The sequence below is a fragment of the Apodemus sylvaticus genome, chromosome 16, assembly GCF_947179515.1.
Source record: "Apodemus sylvaticus chromosome 16, mApoSyl1.1, whole genome shotgun sequence".
Taxonomy (NCBI): domain Eukaryota; kingdom Metazoa; phylum Chordata; class Mammalia; order Rodentia; family Muridae; genus Apodemus; species Apodemus sylvaticus.
Window position 1 is genome coordinate 10,797,110 of NC_067487.1, and position 15,958 is coordinate 10,813,067.

Below are 15,958 nucleotides of genomic sequence, written 5' to 3' on the forward strand. Positions count from 1 at the left end.
GGGCACTACAGTTATACCTTAGTGGCTTCATTTGCAAAATGCTTTGCACATCTTGATTTTGTGAGTTTGACACCTTATCACATGAGGCTTTGAGTACTACACGGCCACAAAGGACAAGTTATTCCTAGAAGGAAGAGCTCCTTAAAGTTCCTTAGTGATTGTGACCCACTGTAAGAAAACACTTATGTCCTGGACTGACATCAGAACACAAACATGGTTTATGAAAACCTAAATTTCTACAGAGGAAAAGAAAGTTTCATTTAGGACCACTGTCAGCTCTAAGAAGATTCTTGTTATACTGTAATTCACTTCATATGAAACTGCTATGTTATATATTTGGTGACCTGGAGTTTTGCAATGCAGTACAAGAGGATATTAAACCTTCAATTCTCCTGCCTCAAACACTGAGCTTTGAGGAATAAAAGCATACTTCATTATTTCCAAATATATACAAATATAAGAAGCATTAATATTAATTACTGTGATACATTATAACTTAATAAAATTCCTAACTCCTCCGCCTAGAGAAGAGTTCACCATCATATGCCCAGACACACACTTGTCAGGGCCATTCTGGTAGAGCATGAGACAGTACAGAGATGAATCCCGTAAGAAACATCACCACTGGCCTATCAATTTTTAGGGGTATGAAAATTGTATAACATTGCAGAGATTCTCTAAATCACCGGTGTCAGCCCCTCTCCTGCAAAAACAATGGCTACATTCTATAAGGAAGGCTAAAGCTAGCAAGACTTGACTCCAGATGATAAAGGGAAGATTCCAGTCATGTTTTGTTTTAGTATTTTTCTTGTTGTTGTTACTGCTGCTGCTGTTGTTATTTGTTTTTATTCTTACTTTTGTTTTTGAAAGAGACAAAGAACACGCAGTTGGGTGGGTAGGGAAGATCTTGGAGAAGTTGTGGGAGGGATAATAAGATATATATATATATATATATATATATATATATATATATATATATATATATATATATACATATTAAAGACTCGAGCAACCCAAATACCAGAAGGGGCAAAAGGCAAAAGTGTTACTGGGAGTTGTATGACATGCACAGAACCATGGGATATTCAATAGGCCATAAAAACAGAGTCAAGAAAATGTGGAGCTGAGAAGACAGAAAACAAACATGAAACCATGGACGCTAGAGAGCATGGACTCATGAAAACGCAGATCCAGGGGACACACATGGAATACAGGGGGGAACATATATGACCCTGTGGGACAAATATGAAATTATGGGACATGCATATATCCGGAGACACACATGGAGCCAGAAACTGTGCGCAGAACTAGGGGATGCATATGCAGTCAGGAGAAAAACATGGACCTGGGAATACTGATGAAACTAAGTGATGTGCATTCACCATGGAAGGACATCTGGGGAACCCGGGGAGGTGAATGGAACTGGGGAAGCACACACTTATATGGAGTCTGGGGAGAAAGAAGGAAGCAGAGCTCATACACAGAGCTGAGAAACATACATAGACTTCTAAGACACACATGGAGCTGGGGAACAGGCATGAAGTCCAGCACAAAACAGTGTTCTTCTCCCATTGGTCTCCTGTTTGCTAACAGTGTAAATTTTGCTCTACCGTTGGGGATGGCTGATGCTAACTAGTTTGTATTTTCTCAAGCCATAACAGTAAGAGATAGATGGAGAGCAGCCAGTACCAGCAGGCACACACATAGTCTGTGGGGATGTCAAGGGAAGAGTGGGAGGGGTGGAAAAGTGGACAGACATGGCAGCTAACAGGGACAACAAGAACAGGACCTCAGCATCCCAGTGAGAAGTAGAACGTAGCTCTCAGGTGAGGAGGGTCTGGTCTTCCCCATCACCAAGCACAAAGGGCCAGCACATTAAAACCATGCTCAGTGCGTTTCTCATCTGATAAAGCAATGCTTATAGCATATGCATGAATATGGTGAAATAATTACATGATTTAAAAGGAAAATATAGGATCCATGAAAAACCTTTACCCATCCTGTGGTACAGGAATACAAGTTCAAGATCAAAATTATTTGACCACTTATGGTCCCATGTGCAGATAATGGACCACACCCAGCCTTGTAATCACCATGGCTGGAAAAGACAATTCCCCTTACTGTCCTTCCCAATCTCTTGAGGCAAGGCATTACTAATCCTCTATTGAACATCCATAAGCTTTTCCATAAATTCTGAAATAATTCTTGGGTCAATCAATAAGCTTGTAAGTAGTAGTACCTTCTACAAGATCACCAAAGAGTTAAAAATAAAGATCGCTGGGCCTTGAGAGTAGAAATCAATAGAGCCCTGCCTGGTTCTGTAGACAGAAGCAATCTTAGGCATTAATACTAAATGCTTCCAACAAAGACCCTAATGAATTGCTCCAAGTCGGTCATGATTTTGAAATCTAAGGCTTTGCAGAGCATGGACTGATTCACTCATCAGGGCTCTTTCTTTCTGCATAATGGTAAAGCACTTGCTGTAAGTCCGTTTCAATCAGAGGAACACACTTTCTACATAGCCTACATGCTGGGTAAACTTTAATCAATAAACAAACAGAAACAGAATAAGGTACAATTGCCTCAAGTAGACTTGAAACATTTAAGGCTAATTCCAGTGATGGTTATGGGACTCAGTGAGCATGCTAAGAAATACACTTCGTAAAGGGCCACTCTATTTTCCCATTTATTGGAACAGACGTTTAGGGAAAGGACAGGCCCATCGGTGGGAAGGGAGGGCTGGCAATGGGTCAGGGTAACCTAGTTGCCACTGCACATTCCAAGGTAAATCTTCCAGAGCGTGCAGCCAAGGCTGTTGCCTACCGGAGCATGTGGAACAAAGCTTGGTGAGAAGGGAGAAGTGTGCAGTGGTGGGTACTTCACTGGCGCAGGGAGCAAGACTGCCAGGACCTTCAGTCCAGCCAGGTAGGCCCAATCAAGACACTGACAAAACGTGCTAAGTGACATTAGGTGTTGTTGCTTTGGCCTAAGATTCACTTCACTCACAACCTTTTATACAGAATGTTGCCAAAGCGTAACACTAAAGCATGAAGTTTAAAAGCATGTGGATATCAAGATTTTAAATGAGACTATGCAATTCACCCTTGTGAGCATTTTGGGACAATTTCTCAAACATTCAAACACAGTTGGTTCTACGTTACAAAAAAACAAGTGCTCTTGTGATAAAGTGAAGACCTGCTCCATCATGAGCTGCTCTTCCGGCCTCCTGACATCCACAGGGAAGCTTTTGTATGTTTTATCTACAGTTTTATCTTTCTTCAGAGTTCCACTTCCTTCCGAGAGCCCCCAGTCTCTTGGGCATCACCTGTCTAATCCTCAGGACCTCCCACTCCACCCCAGCCCACTCGCTGTCCTGCATCCTGGGTGCCTGCCCCCCACTTCAGTCTAGCTCACTGGAGGTGGAATCTGCTTCCTACCAGCTAACCCTCTCACCTGTTCTCAGGACGTCCCCCACTCCTACATCACAGGGGCCACACTGCCTCTCTCCCCCTCTCTTTTCTTTCTTTAGCCTCTTCCTTCACCTGGCTTCTTCCCATCTTCACTAAAGCTTATTCAACAATGCTCTTTTCAAAGCCACTTCCTGTCTTCCTGCCCCTGCACAACTACCATTTTTGTCTCCTTCAATCCACACATTTATCTTTACATGAAATGTGTTTTACTTTCTCCCCCTACACAGTCCTTGTTAAAGCAACATGATATGGTCTGTGCTGGGTCTACATAAAAACATCCTCTCAAATCTAAACAAAGGCACCTGTGGATGTGTCACAGCTTGAAAATTGCTTTTTCAGATGAACTGTTTCAGACCCGGTGATACTTGATTTGGGTTAGCCCTAATCCAAAGTGGCATAGTACAACAAAAGAAAACAGAAAGATACAAAGGGAAATTGTAGAGTGCTTATAGCCAATGCCTGGGAGACTGGTTGGTGCAACAGGAAGTCCACAGTCTGCTGCTGACCACAAGAAACAAGTCTTCTCTAGAGTCATCAGAGAGAGCACAGCCTCATTCACATCATCATAGGAGACTGCTGCCTAGCACATTGTAAGAGAAGACATCAAGAAATTACCTAGTTGGTGGTAGTTTTGCACCAGCCCTGGGAAAGCAATGCTCAGGTATACCAGTATTAAGAGTCCTGCTGGACTGGGCATCAACTGGCCAGATTTTCAAATGAAAAACTTTCAATGCTAAAAGAAAGGGCCCAGGTAACCCAGGAAAGATGACTCCTCTGGGTTCTGGCCCATACTAAACTTGAACAGTGAATTATCTGACATTCATGGCCAACTCTGTCTTTAAAGAATCCCTCACTGAGGTCTGGAGTTGCTCTCAGCTAGATTCTTCCTTCTGGGGCTCAGACAGATCAGTTCACAGGTATTATATCCGTCACATCTGCCTCTCTTGTTGATCATATTTGGGGTGAGGATCCAAGATCCTAGATACCAACAAAGCTTACTCATCTCTTAGGTCCTCCATCCATTATATCATCAGCCATAGGTCTCCTCAATTTCTAGATCACCCCACTTCTGCTTTCTTGTATTTGTTACCAATCAGACCTCAGTTTCTCCTTACTGCCCCTGATCACAGCAGCAGCCCCATAATAGGAATGGTGGCAACAACATTCCCTTCCTTCCCGTGGAGGTTGATCTTCAGATATCACCTCACCATGCATATCTAAGCTCTCCCTAGGATAGCCTGACCCACTTCACCTCTTCCCCTTTACCTAGATACGGATGCTCTGACTCACTCTGTACTATGCATTTTCCAGGACCCAGGACACACATTTCCCCATTTCAGCACTTCTTTACTGCTGCTCCTTTCCTTTCTCTAGAATGTCTGTCACTTCATGGAGTTCATAAACTTCTGGCAGTTATTTGAGACTCGGCTCTGCCATGAGTGGTTCCTGGAAACCTTCCATAAATGGTACTGAGGTTGTAGCTACCTTACTCCCATGGTCCTCTCCTGGGTTCCGTGCACATATCAAAGACACCTAAGAGAATGTACTGTAAGGAGCTGTTGGTTCTCAGAGACGGGAACTTGGCCTCTATGGATTCAAGTCTTAGCACTAGTGTAGATGTTGTTGCTAACAGGCGAACATTATTTGTTTATTACATGTTCTCCCAAAACTAAAAATAGGCAACTTAAGAGATGGGGAAAGAACTCAGTGGTGGAATGCTCACCTAGCACTGGGAGAAAAGATAATTTGCAATTCTCTGAGATGCCATTTGTGAACTGTGAGGTGGACTCAGATCCTGAACCCCAGCAGAATACTTTGCAGGCAAGGCTGCTGAGAACAGATCCTCAGACAATGCTACCTTCATCAGACACTTTGATCTGAAAAGTGCAGCCAAACCACCCAGGAACTTTCACCCTTTAACCTAGAATTCCCAGGCCTTGAAATCTTTTCCAGTGCATCTTCCAGTGATGAGTTTTTGACAGGAATGGAACAGATCACAGCAGAGAGCTGCTTCACCAGAAGAATGCTGGTGTAAATGGGGTTTACTATAGAGCGCTAAGTTGTGCGTACCTTTTACGAAAGATTAGCACCTTTGATTATGTTTGTGTGTGTAAGGATGTGTGCATCTTTGAGGTATGAAAGAATAAAACCCATAAAGTATATGTAAACCTTTATGTAAATGCAGAGGGGAACAAAGTACAGAGAACAGATAGAAAAGATAGATTTCTATGAACATCACTCTTTCCACTGATTTTACTTTGAATCTCTGAAAAGCAAAAGCAAAATCTAAGGACCAGAATAAACTGAGTTAAGGGTTGTTGATGAAACTATACAGAACAAGACAGCTTTCCAAGACTTTAAAGTGGTCATTTGTATTTAATTCCTCATTGAAGTACATACACCTAAAACCGAAGAAAAGGAGAAAAACTCTTAAAGTGCTCAAATGACTACTAGGAAATAGGATGTGCAGAGATGCTACCCTGGAAATGACTGAGTGGTAAAGCAAATGCTGTAACATTTTACTGTGGTGGGCACTCACTGTAGTGATGGAGTGGTGGGCACTCACTGTAATGATGCAGTGGTGGGCACTCACTGTAGTGATGCAGTGGTGGGCACTCACTGTAATGATGGAGTGGTGGGCACTCACTGTAATGATGCAGTGGTGGGCACTCACTGTAACAATGGAGTGCTGAGCACTCACTGTAATGATGGAGTGGTGGGCACTCACTGTAGTGATGGAGTGGTGGGCACTCACTGTAGTGATGGAGTGGTGGGCACTCACTGTAATGATGGAGTGCTGGGCACTCACTGTAATGATGGAGTGGTGGGCACTCACTGTAATGATGCAGTGGTGGACACTCACTGTAACGATGGAGTGGTGGGCACTCACTGTAGTGATTCAGTGGTGGACACTCACTGTAATGATGGAGTGGTGGGCACTCACTGTAATGATGGAGTGGTGGGCACTCACTGTAATGATGGAGTGGTGGGCACTCACTGTAATGATGGAGTGGTGGACACTCACTGTAGTGATGGAGTGGTGGACACTCACTGTAGTGATTCAGTGGTGGACACTCACTGTAATGATGGAGTGGTGGGCACTCACTGTAGTGATTCAGTGGTGGACACTCACTGTAATGATGGAATGGTGGGCACTCACTGTAATGATGGAGTGGTGGGCACTCACTGTAGTGATGGAGTGGTGGGCACTCACTGTAGTGATTCAGTGGTGGACACTCACTGTAATGATGGAGTGGTGGGCACTCACTGTAATGATGGAGTGGTGGGCACTCACTGTAATGATGGAGTGGTGGGCACTCACTGTAATGATGGAGTGGTGGGCACACTGTAACGATGGAGTGGTGGGCACTCACTGTAGTGATGCAGTGGTGGGCACTCACTGTAGTGATGGAGTGGTGGGCACTCACTGTAACGATGGAGTGGTGGGCACTCACTGTAGTGATGGAGTGGTGGGCACTCACTGTAGTGATGCAGTGGTGGGCACTCACTGTAGTGATGGAGTGGTGGGCACTCACTGTAATGATGGAGTGATGGGCACTCACTGTAATGATGGAGTGGTGGGCACTCACTGTAGTGATGGAGTGGTGGGCACTCACTGTAGTGATGGAGTGGTGGGCACTCACTGTAATGATGGAGTGGTGGGCACTCACTGTAGTGATGGAGTGGTGGGCACTCACTGTATAAAAGAAATGAAATGAGTGTTGCCCTGCAGAGGCACAAAGACTCCATCCATAGGAAAAAGAAATAGAGGGTAAGGTGTCAGAAGTTCATACTCCTCGAGCCTAAAGACGGCCTGGACTCATTAGGAGTTCATTTATCTTTATACATGTTTTCCTTAATGCTGTTCTAAAGAGCCTTGAATCCTAGTGCTTCAAGGAGGGGGGAAGGACAATTCCCAGGCCTGTGTGACGAAGGAGATCAGAGAATAGGAGTATCTTTGATCCAAGAGACTGACAGATATCTGATGGAGCTCAGATCCAACCTCATGATGCTCCTTGGCTGAAAGGGCATCAAACTCACATCCCCAGGGCAAAAAAAAAAAAAAAACATATCAAGTAATTAAAATCTATTAATTATATGAAAAGTCACATGCTGATATGAAGCTGATCAATAGAGTAAGAAAAACAACAGGAAACATAGCTTCTCACATCTCCTGTAACAGCAAATGGAGGAGCAGCTAGGACTCAGGGAACCTAGTTACCAGAGTAAAAAGAAAACACAACAAAGGCTGTGGTGTAGGCAAGCCAGGGCTATGCCTTTCCTGCTCCAGATGTGCTGCAGGGGTGTTCAAAGGACAGGCGCAGGACAGCTGCTTTATATAGAAGTTTCTAACTGTTAGATGAAGAAAAGATGCTAAAACCGGAACAGTTCTAGCGTGCTTCCTTTAGCCAGTGGTTAGGGTAGCTGCCCGCCGCCCGCAGGACACACTCTGTCTCACAGGAAGAGTTGGCAGGCACTGGGACATGAGAAAGATGTCAGTGTGACTCCCATCAGGGCTCATGTCACTTCAGAATTACAGGGACTGGGGGCATACAGGAAAACTCTAAAACAATCAGCATGAGCAGAAGCAAACTGGGTAAGGAATTCCACTTCTTTAAAAGTAAATGCTTTTTCATGGGAAATGAAAAAATGTAGTAAAAACATTTACTACAAGAACTACCTAAGAAAACTCTTCCTTTTGCATTTCAGGTAGATCCTTGTTTGACCCAACAGAATCCATGGCCTTGTGAGACCATGCACTTCCTAGTTTTAGGAAATTTGTCATTTGGGAGCTTTTACATGTCTGGTACAATAATAATATCATAAAGTTCCGTTCATTAATAGCTACAGATTGAATTATATGATATCCTGAATTTGCATCAAAATAATTGACAGGTGTGGAGCAAATCATGGATAGGGTTTTAAATGAAAAAAAAATAGAATGTAAATTTATAATTGTGGGGCTTATATTATTATTTCTACTTCACATCTATGTATGAAATCTGTGATACAAAGTTTCAAAACTAATGAAAAATTGTTGGAAGGAGTTAGTAAAATGCAGTGTCTGATTTGGGCTGATAGGAGCGGCATGCTGAGTGGAGAGGCATAGCTTTTGTTTAGTTGTTTTCCCACTGCGAATGGATCAAGTGTCCAGGCCATGAAGACCTTGCATAACTTCTGAGAGAAAATATAAGAGAGAATGTGCAATCAACTCTCTAATGCTACAGCACTGACTGAAAACACACTTCACACATAATGGACTCCAGTCCATTAGGACACTGGATAAGGACAAAGGGGCTCTTCCAGACAAGTCCCCGGCTTCACCAGGAAATGCCAAAGAAGAATTTATTTCTTCCCTGTCTTATTAATGCTTGTTGTAGTTCTGATGTCAGAGTTTCAGACACTGATATGAAAGGCTGGGAGGCCTACAGCACCTAAGTAAAGACAGGAATCCAGTCTGGGATCCTCCATGAGGAAGCACCCCTTCTAGACATGAAATTCTTACATTCCTTTTTCATTCAAAACAATTACCCAGGTGAAGGCACAGAGAAAGAGCGATATCTGTGGGATGTTGCATTAAACATGGGATTTGAATTTAAGCTATGGTCTTGTAACCTACTCCTTACCTTGGTAGGAGACGACGGGGTGTTCAGCTCTCTGGCACTTTGCAGGGTCCTGGGTCTCCGGCCGAGCAAGTCTCCACACTCCCAGGCTTGAGAAGAGCCATGCAAAGATGCAGGCTCCCTTCATGGTGGGCAAGGGGTCTCTGACTCTGGGAACGTGTCTTCTACGAAGCTCACCTTCTCCTCATGTGTGAGAGGTACCTACAACATCCAAGAGAATGATCCTATAAATATGAGTTCAGGTTTTGTTTCCTGGTAGATAGTGTTTTGGAAAAGTCCTACTACTAACTTTTAAGTTTGTTATATGTGAAGAAATGATGCTGGAAAAAACAAACGGCTGACCTTGAAACTAGCTGATGCTTCAGAGCTCTCTCTCTCTCTCTCTCTCTCTCTCTCTCTCTCTCTGTGTGTGTGTGTGTGTGTGTGTGTGTGTGTCTGTGTGTGTGTGTTTATCTGTCTGTGTGACTGTCTGTCTGTGGGAGGGGTAAGGGTTTGCATGATGTGTAGGTATGTGTATACATATAAGGCTGTGTGTGTATAAGGGTGTAGAAGTATATGGGTGAGTGTATTACAGTATAGATGTATTGTGTGTGTTTGTGCTGCTGTGTGTAGATGTGTACATATGTGTGTATGTGTGTGTGTGTGTGCATGGTGGGTAAGTATGTGTATGTATATAGTATGCATTGTGTGTGTATGTTGTAGATGTGTGTGCATTGGTATGTATATGTGTGGGAGGGAACGGTTGTGGGTGTACGTGTAGGTGTGGAAACTCTCCTAATTAAAGTTGCAGTCCACTAGGACCAGATAGCCTCTGGGCTCAGTGCAATTTGGGAGACTCCCTTCATTGACAGGGTTTCTCCTTTGCTGACCTTGTCTAGGGAATTCTAACCCCCACACATAGGCCTCTACCTGAGGAATGTCAGGTAGCCTCAATCAGAGTACAGGATCAATTTTCTTTCTCCTGGTAAGTACCAGTTCAGCTAGCACCTGAGATTCCTGAAATGCTTCTGCATTCTAATGAGGCATCCCAAGGAGCCTAAGGCCAGAGCCAATGGCCTTTGTTCATGCTGGATGTCCCTGTCTTCAATCCCCCAAAACTTTAAAAACCTTGACTCCCCCTAAGGAAAGCTGAACTGACTGCTCAACAGGTGTGGTCATTCACAGAACTCACTCAAGGCTTTAGAACCCCCACCTTACTGTCTCTGCTCCCACTGCCCATGTGGATTGCATCAGCTGACAGTCTGCAAGAGTAGAGAGACCCACAAGTGTGTATGTGGATAGTATAGATTTTTTGTGTATGGGTTTGTTATGGGTTTATTAGGTGTGTGTGTGTTTGTGTGTGTGTGTGTGGGGGGGGTGTATGGGGATGTACTGGCTGGTTTTGTGTGTCAACTTGACACAAGCTAGAGTTAGCACAGAGAAAGGATCCTCTCCTGAGGAAACGCCTCCATGAGATCCAGCTATAAGGCATTTCCTCAATTAGGGACCAGGGCTAGGAGAGCCCATTGTGGGTGGTGCCATCCCTGGGCTGGTCCTCTTGGGTTCTATAAGAAAGCAAGCTGAGCAAACAAAGGGAAGCAAGCCAGTAAGCAGCATCCCTCCATTGCCTCAGCATCAGCTCCTGCCTCCAAGTTCTTACCCTGTGTGAGTTCCTGTCCTGACCACCTTTGGTAATGAACAGCAGTGTGGAAGTATAAGCTGAATAAACTCTTTCACTATTTCCTCCCCAAATTGCTTCTTGGTCATGATGGACAGGAATAGAAGCCCTGACTAAGACAGGGTGTTTATGGGTATGTGTGAGTAAATGAACTAAATCTGAGACAATCCAAGTTTAAGCCCTCATAGGTCACACCCTTCTTAAGTAATGGTGATTAATCACTATGGGGCTTTCCTGGTAAGTCTGTCTTGGCCTGCTTATGCAAACAGAGTTGACATATAGTAACTCTTTATCACCCATAAAACCCTATTTAATAAGGCTAATTTAATAAGGTAATTTTTTTACCAATAATCTGATGAATGTTGTGGCTCACAATTCTTATCAATCATTCCAACAACATTATCAATTTATAGATTATATATCTGCAAAACCTGTGGCCAAGTGTGCTTCAAACAGAACGTAAGTAGAGCAACACTTTCAAGACTATGAACAAAACATGCTTTAAAATAAGGCAGGCTTATACAAATACCTGTAACCCAAGCTCTTAACTTTAAAAGAAGCAGGGATGCCTTGGGATTGAAGGAAGGGCACCCCTGCCACTTAGCGGGACCAAGGATAGGCTCACAGAGGGGTCAGATGTGAGTTTAATATTGAATGATAAAGAGGATTTCAAGAGAAAGGGATTCCTGGAAGGTTGGTCTATATCGAGCGGAGAGGATGAGACGACCTCTGTGGAGCGGGTGGGTAAGCAGGTGGAAGGACTCAAGCACACTCTGGAATGCTTGGTTGGACTTGGTACAGAAACCAGGCAATGCAAAGAGAGCAGAGGAAGAACAAAGAGTATAGCTTATGGTGTGGCAAGTAAATATGGTAAGGTGTGAGATCTTAACTGTTGGACCATGAAGCAGTCTGGACAGGCAATTGTAGGCAGAACAACAGAAGGGTGAATAAGTGGATTTAAATTTACAGCAACTGTCCAAAAAAATTACATATATATATATATATATATATATATATATATATATATATATATATATATATATATATATAAAAGAAACCATGGTTTCAGACTTTGTCAGTGATGAACAAAAGGCAGAGGCAAACAGTAGCTAAAAGCATGGCTGGTCAAAATGGCTACAGGTGCCAACTTGTCCCTGCCCCATCAGGACAGGGGGCCTCTACCCTGTGAGTCTGAGCCTTTCTGTAGCACCCTGCTAAGCAAGCCACACAAGAGAAGTCACAGATTGTAATCACCAAGCCAGGCCCTAAGCATGATGGCCACTTCCTGCCGTCCAAGACACATCCGTGGGAAACGGAGAGCCAGTTCAGCAGTCAGTCCCCTGTGCTTGCCTCAGGAGAGACCAGGTTGCTGGTTTGAGGGCCAGAACTCATAAAACCCAGCTTGTCAGCGAGCATTGCTGAGATTAAACCTAGAACACACTGAGAGTCTCTAGCATGTGTCACACACACAGAGAAAATATCCCGGCTGAGCCCTTTCCAAATCCCTGAAAACTAATATATAAAATATATTTAAAATGTCTATTGTTCTAATCAACTAGCTTATGGAAGCCATATAGATATCAGGATATGGCTTCTGTTATTCATTTATATACTATCATCAGATAGCCTTGTAGAATGAAAATATAATTATTTGGTGGTGTACATGCCAGGATTAAGAAGCTGGATGGATACTTTAGAATATCCCATAAAGTCCAGGTCAGGTGACAAGGACAAAAATCAGAATTGCACATAAAACCTAGAAAGGTTTAAATGATAAATGAGGTTAATCTTCATTAACGGGATGAATGATAGACAAGGAGGAGGCAACATTACATGGTAAGGGTCACTGGATTTTGCCCAATGGTAATCCATCAACAGATAGCTTATAGCGGTTCCAGAGAGTAAGAAAACAAACAAATAAACTACAAAAAAAAAAAAAAATAAAATAAAAAAAAGCCAAAACCTGTGAACCAGAGAAGTGGAACAAAGTATAGCCTCTTACGTTAGATGACCAGAGAAAAATGTAACAAAACAAGTTCACACTCAAAGGCTGGGATGTTTTAGGACTGAGAAAGAAATTTGGTAATCAAACACATACTGCTATGCCATGGTCAACGCAACAGTATGCTGTATAGGGGTATGTAGGAGTAATTAGGCTGTTTTCACAAGAGGGATTGCTTATACTGAGAGTGGCCTGCTGGAGAGGCCCCTGCTGCCTCCTGGGATCGCTTCCCTCATGCTCTTGTTAATATCACCTTGTTGTGTGTACGCCACAGTGGATAAAGCAGCAGAGAGAACCATATCCATCACCGCCCCTTGACTTCAGACTTCTAGCCTCCAGCAAAAATAATTTATTTTCTTGGAGAAATCACCCAGTTTCTGAGATTATTTTACAGGGGAGGAAAAAGGAGGAACCCACTGGTAATTAAATACAATCTGTCTTCTGAGAAAGTTAAGTGTGGAGAAGAGATTGAAGATTTAAGAGGGGATGGTGAGGTGGTCCCTGCCTGGCATCAGAGCACTTGGGAAGTTTGGCCAAAGGATTATGAGGTCAATGACAGCGTGGACTGCGTGATGAAACACTGTCAAATAAGGTAATAAATACATGGATAAAGAAGTACTAGAGAAATGTTATATGAGAGATGAGGCAGAAGCATTTGATATGAGAAGCTACTAGAATAAAGAAATTAGTTGATGAAGGGAGAAAAGGTTTCATCCTTTCAAAACAGTGGACATTTTTATATTATAATATATTACATATAAGACTTATATTTTATAACAATTATATGTAATATATGATATTATAATAGATTATAAGACTTAGAAATAGAGGAAGATATCAAGTTGGTAGTCTATCTAATGTAAAAGTTTCTAATTTTTTTAGTTAAATAAATAATTTCTGACAATTAAATAATTGATGATCAGAACTTTAAGCACTAAAAAATGTGAAGCAGCTAAACTATGGAGTTGATAAAGGTACCTAGATCTGAGTGTTTCTCATTCACTATTGTTTACTGAATGTTAAGCACACACACACACACACACACACACACACACACCCTCTATGTGCATGTATAAACATGTGAAGGAGCCAAGCATCACAGTGCAGAGGGGGCAAGCCTCAGTGCACCGGTCAGCAGCAGTGAGAGAGCAGATGTGAGCAATTGTGCCCATGAGACTCAGGAAGACAGAGAGTCCCAAAGCAGGCAAAAGGTGAAGGACCTCCATGATGTAAAAGATTCTAGGAGTTCTCTTTGGATGAAATGCTCAGGCAGAGCAAGAAGCGAGTGAAGGGATAAGAAACCAAGGCAGTAAGGAAAGCTTCCAGAGGAGGAGGAGGAAAAGAGGAGAGGGAAGTAGGGCTGGGAATCGATATCTGTCCCACAGCTGAAGATCCCTCAGACACAGCACTGTAATATACACAGGTTCATAGCTGCTAAGTTTTCTTGAGTTAAAATATTAAAGGTACGTTTTTCCCATTAAAGAACAGTCTAGAACACCACTGAGAGACAGATCATCTTCCATTTTCCTCCTGCTGTGAGAGTGAAATCATAAAATGTCATCATTTGATGGATCTTAAAATACACATGACTGAGGATGTGTTCCCTGGGAACCTGCTCACCACACAGTCCAGAGAGTAGGTAGCTTAACTGAAGATTTCCACCTCCCCAGTTGCATACAGCCAGCTCTGTAGCAGACCACTTGCTGCGCCCCTGCCCTCTCTGTCTCATTCCTTAGCATATCACACAGATCAGATCTCCTCCAGCCTTCTCTTCCCCATTCTTCCCCTTTATCACAGCCTCCATCTGCAGCAGACATTCCCTGGGAACCCTCAGGCCACACAGGCCAGGAAAGAGGGTGGCCTAATTGTAATTCTCCCCTTCCCCTCCTCCAAATCCAATCCACTAGTCACACCCACATTTTTTGTTGTTGTTTTTCTTTGTTTTGTTTTGTTTTGTTCTGTTCTGTTTTTTTAGCAGAACACCTGCTTTGGACTCTCCTCCCAGTCTGATCCCATCCCGAGGGGATCACACAGATCTTCTCCTTCAACCTTTTTCCCCATTCACTCCTTTGTCTCAGTCCCTAATTCCAAAAGGAACTCCCTGGAAGCTCTCCAGCCAAGCCTACCAGAGAAGGAAGTAGGCCCATGAAACAGGGAGGTAATTTAAGGATCTTTCTCCCTTAGTCTCTCCATATTCTTATTCCACTAATCCCATCGCCAGATCTGTAGCAGACTGCATACTGTGGCCTCTCCTTTTCCTCTGCCCACATTCCCAAAGAACAAAGCAGATGGGAGCACAGGTTTCCTCCCTCCTGTGGATCCCCTTCTAGGCCATTCCAATTCCTAGGTATCAGCGCCCAACACACAGAAAAACTTTATTACCTGGAATCCCCCATGGACACACCAAACAAAATCCCAGAAGCATTCCCTACCAGGTAACACACAAGTGCCACACATTCCTAATAATCAAAGAGGGCAAGAGAAGCTAAAAAACAAAATACCCACCAAGTAATGAAAAAAACAGGTACAAGCACCTACAAATGCAATCATCTCAAACCCAGAAACTAGACACCAGTATAAAAACATAATCAATAGCCAGGACAACATGTTCCAGTAAACCTACTACAGTAGGCTCTAAGAAAAGCGACACAGCTAAAGCACAAGAAAAGGACCTTAAAACAGCCTTTATGAATATGATAGAGACCCTCAAAGAGGGTATGAATAAATCCATTAAAGAAATCTTATGAAAACCTGAAGAGTGAAAGGAACTTACTGAAACAGTTGAAAACCTGAAAAGGGAAATATAATCAATAAAGAAAACCCAAACTGAGGGGAATCTGGAAATGAAAAACTTAGGATCTCAAACAAGAGTCTCAGAGCAAGCTGCTCCAACAGAATACAAGAGATAGAAGACAGAATCTCAGGCATCTAAGACAAGATAGTAAAAATAGATACCTCACCCAAAATAAAATTTAAAGCTAAAAAATTCCAGGCACAAAACATCCAGGAAATCTAGGTTAGTATACAAAGGCTAAATCTATAAATAAAGAAATAGAGGAAGAAGAAACCCAGGACAAAGACACAGAAAGTATTGTCAACAGATCATTGAAAAAAAAGTTCCTGAAACTAAAGGAGATGCCTATCAAGGTATAAGAAGAAACATACACCAAATATACTAAACCAGAAAAAAAAATCTTCATGGCAG

The 15,958-nt window shown here is 42.9% G+C and overlaps 1 protein-coding gene across 1 annotated transcript in view; it reads right to left on the reverse strand.

Annotated features, from left to right (window-relative positions):
• The window catches only part of Sema5a (semaphorin 5A), a 453,217-nt gene that overhangs the window by 265,272 nt on the left and 171,987 nt on the right, over positions 1-15,958 (reverse strand). Inside the window, exon 3 of the mRNA XM_052159481.1 lies at positions 9,098-9,295. Coding sequence (XP_052015441.1) covers positions 9,098-9,221 — 124 coding nt within the window. The 5' untranslated portion in view covers positions 9,222-9,295. The remainder of the gene's footprint in view (positions 1-9,097; positions 9,296-15,958) is intronic.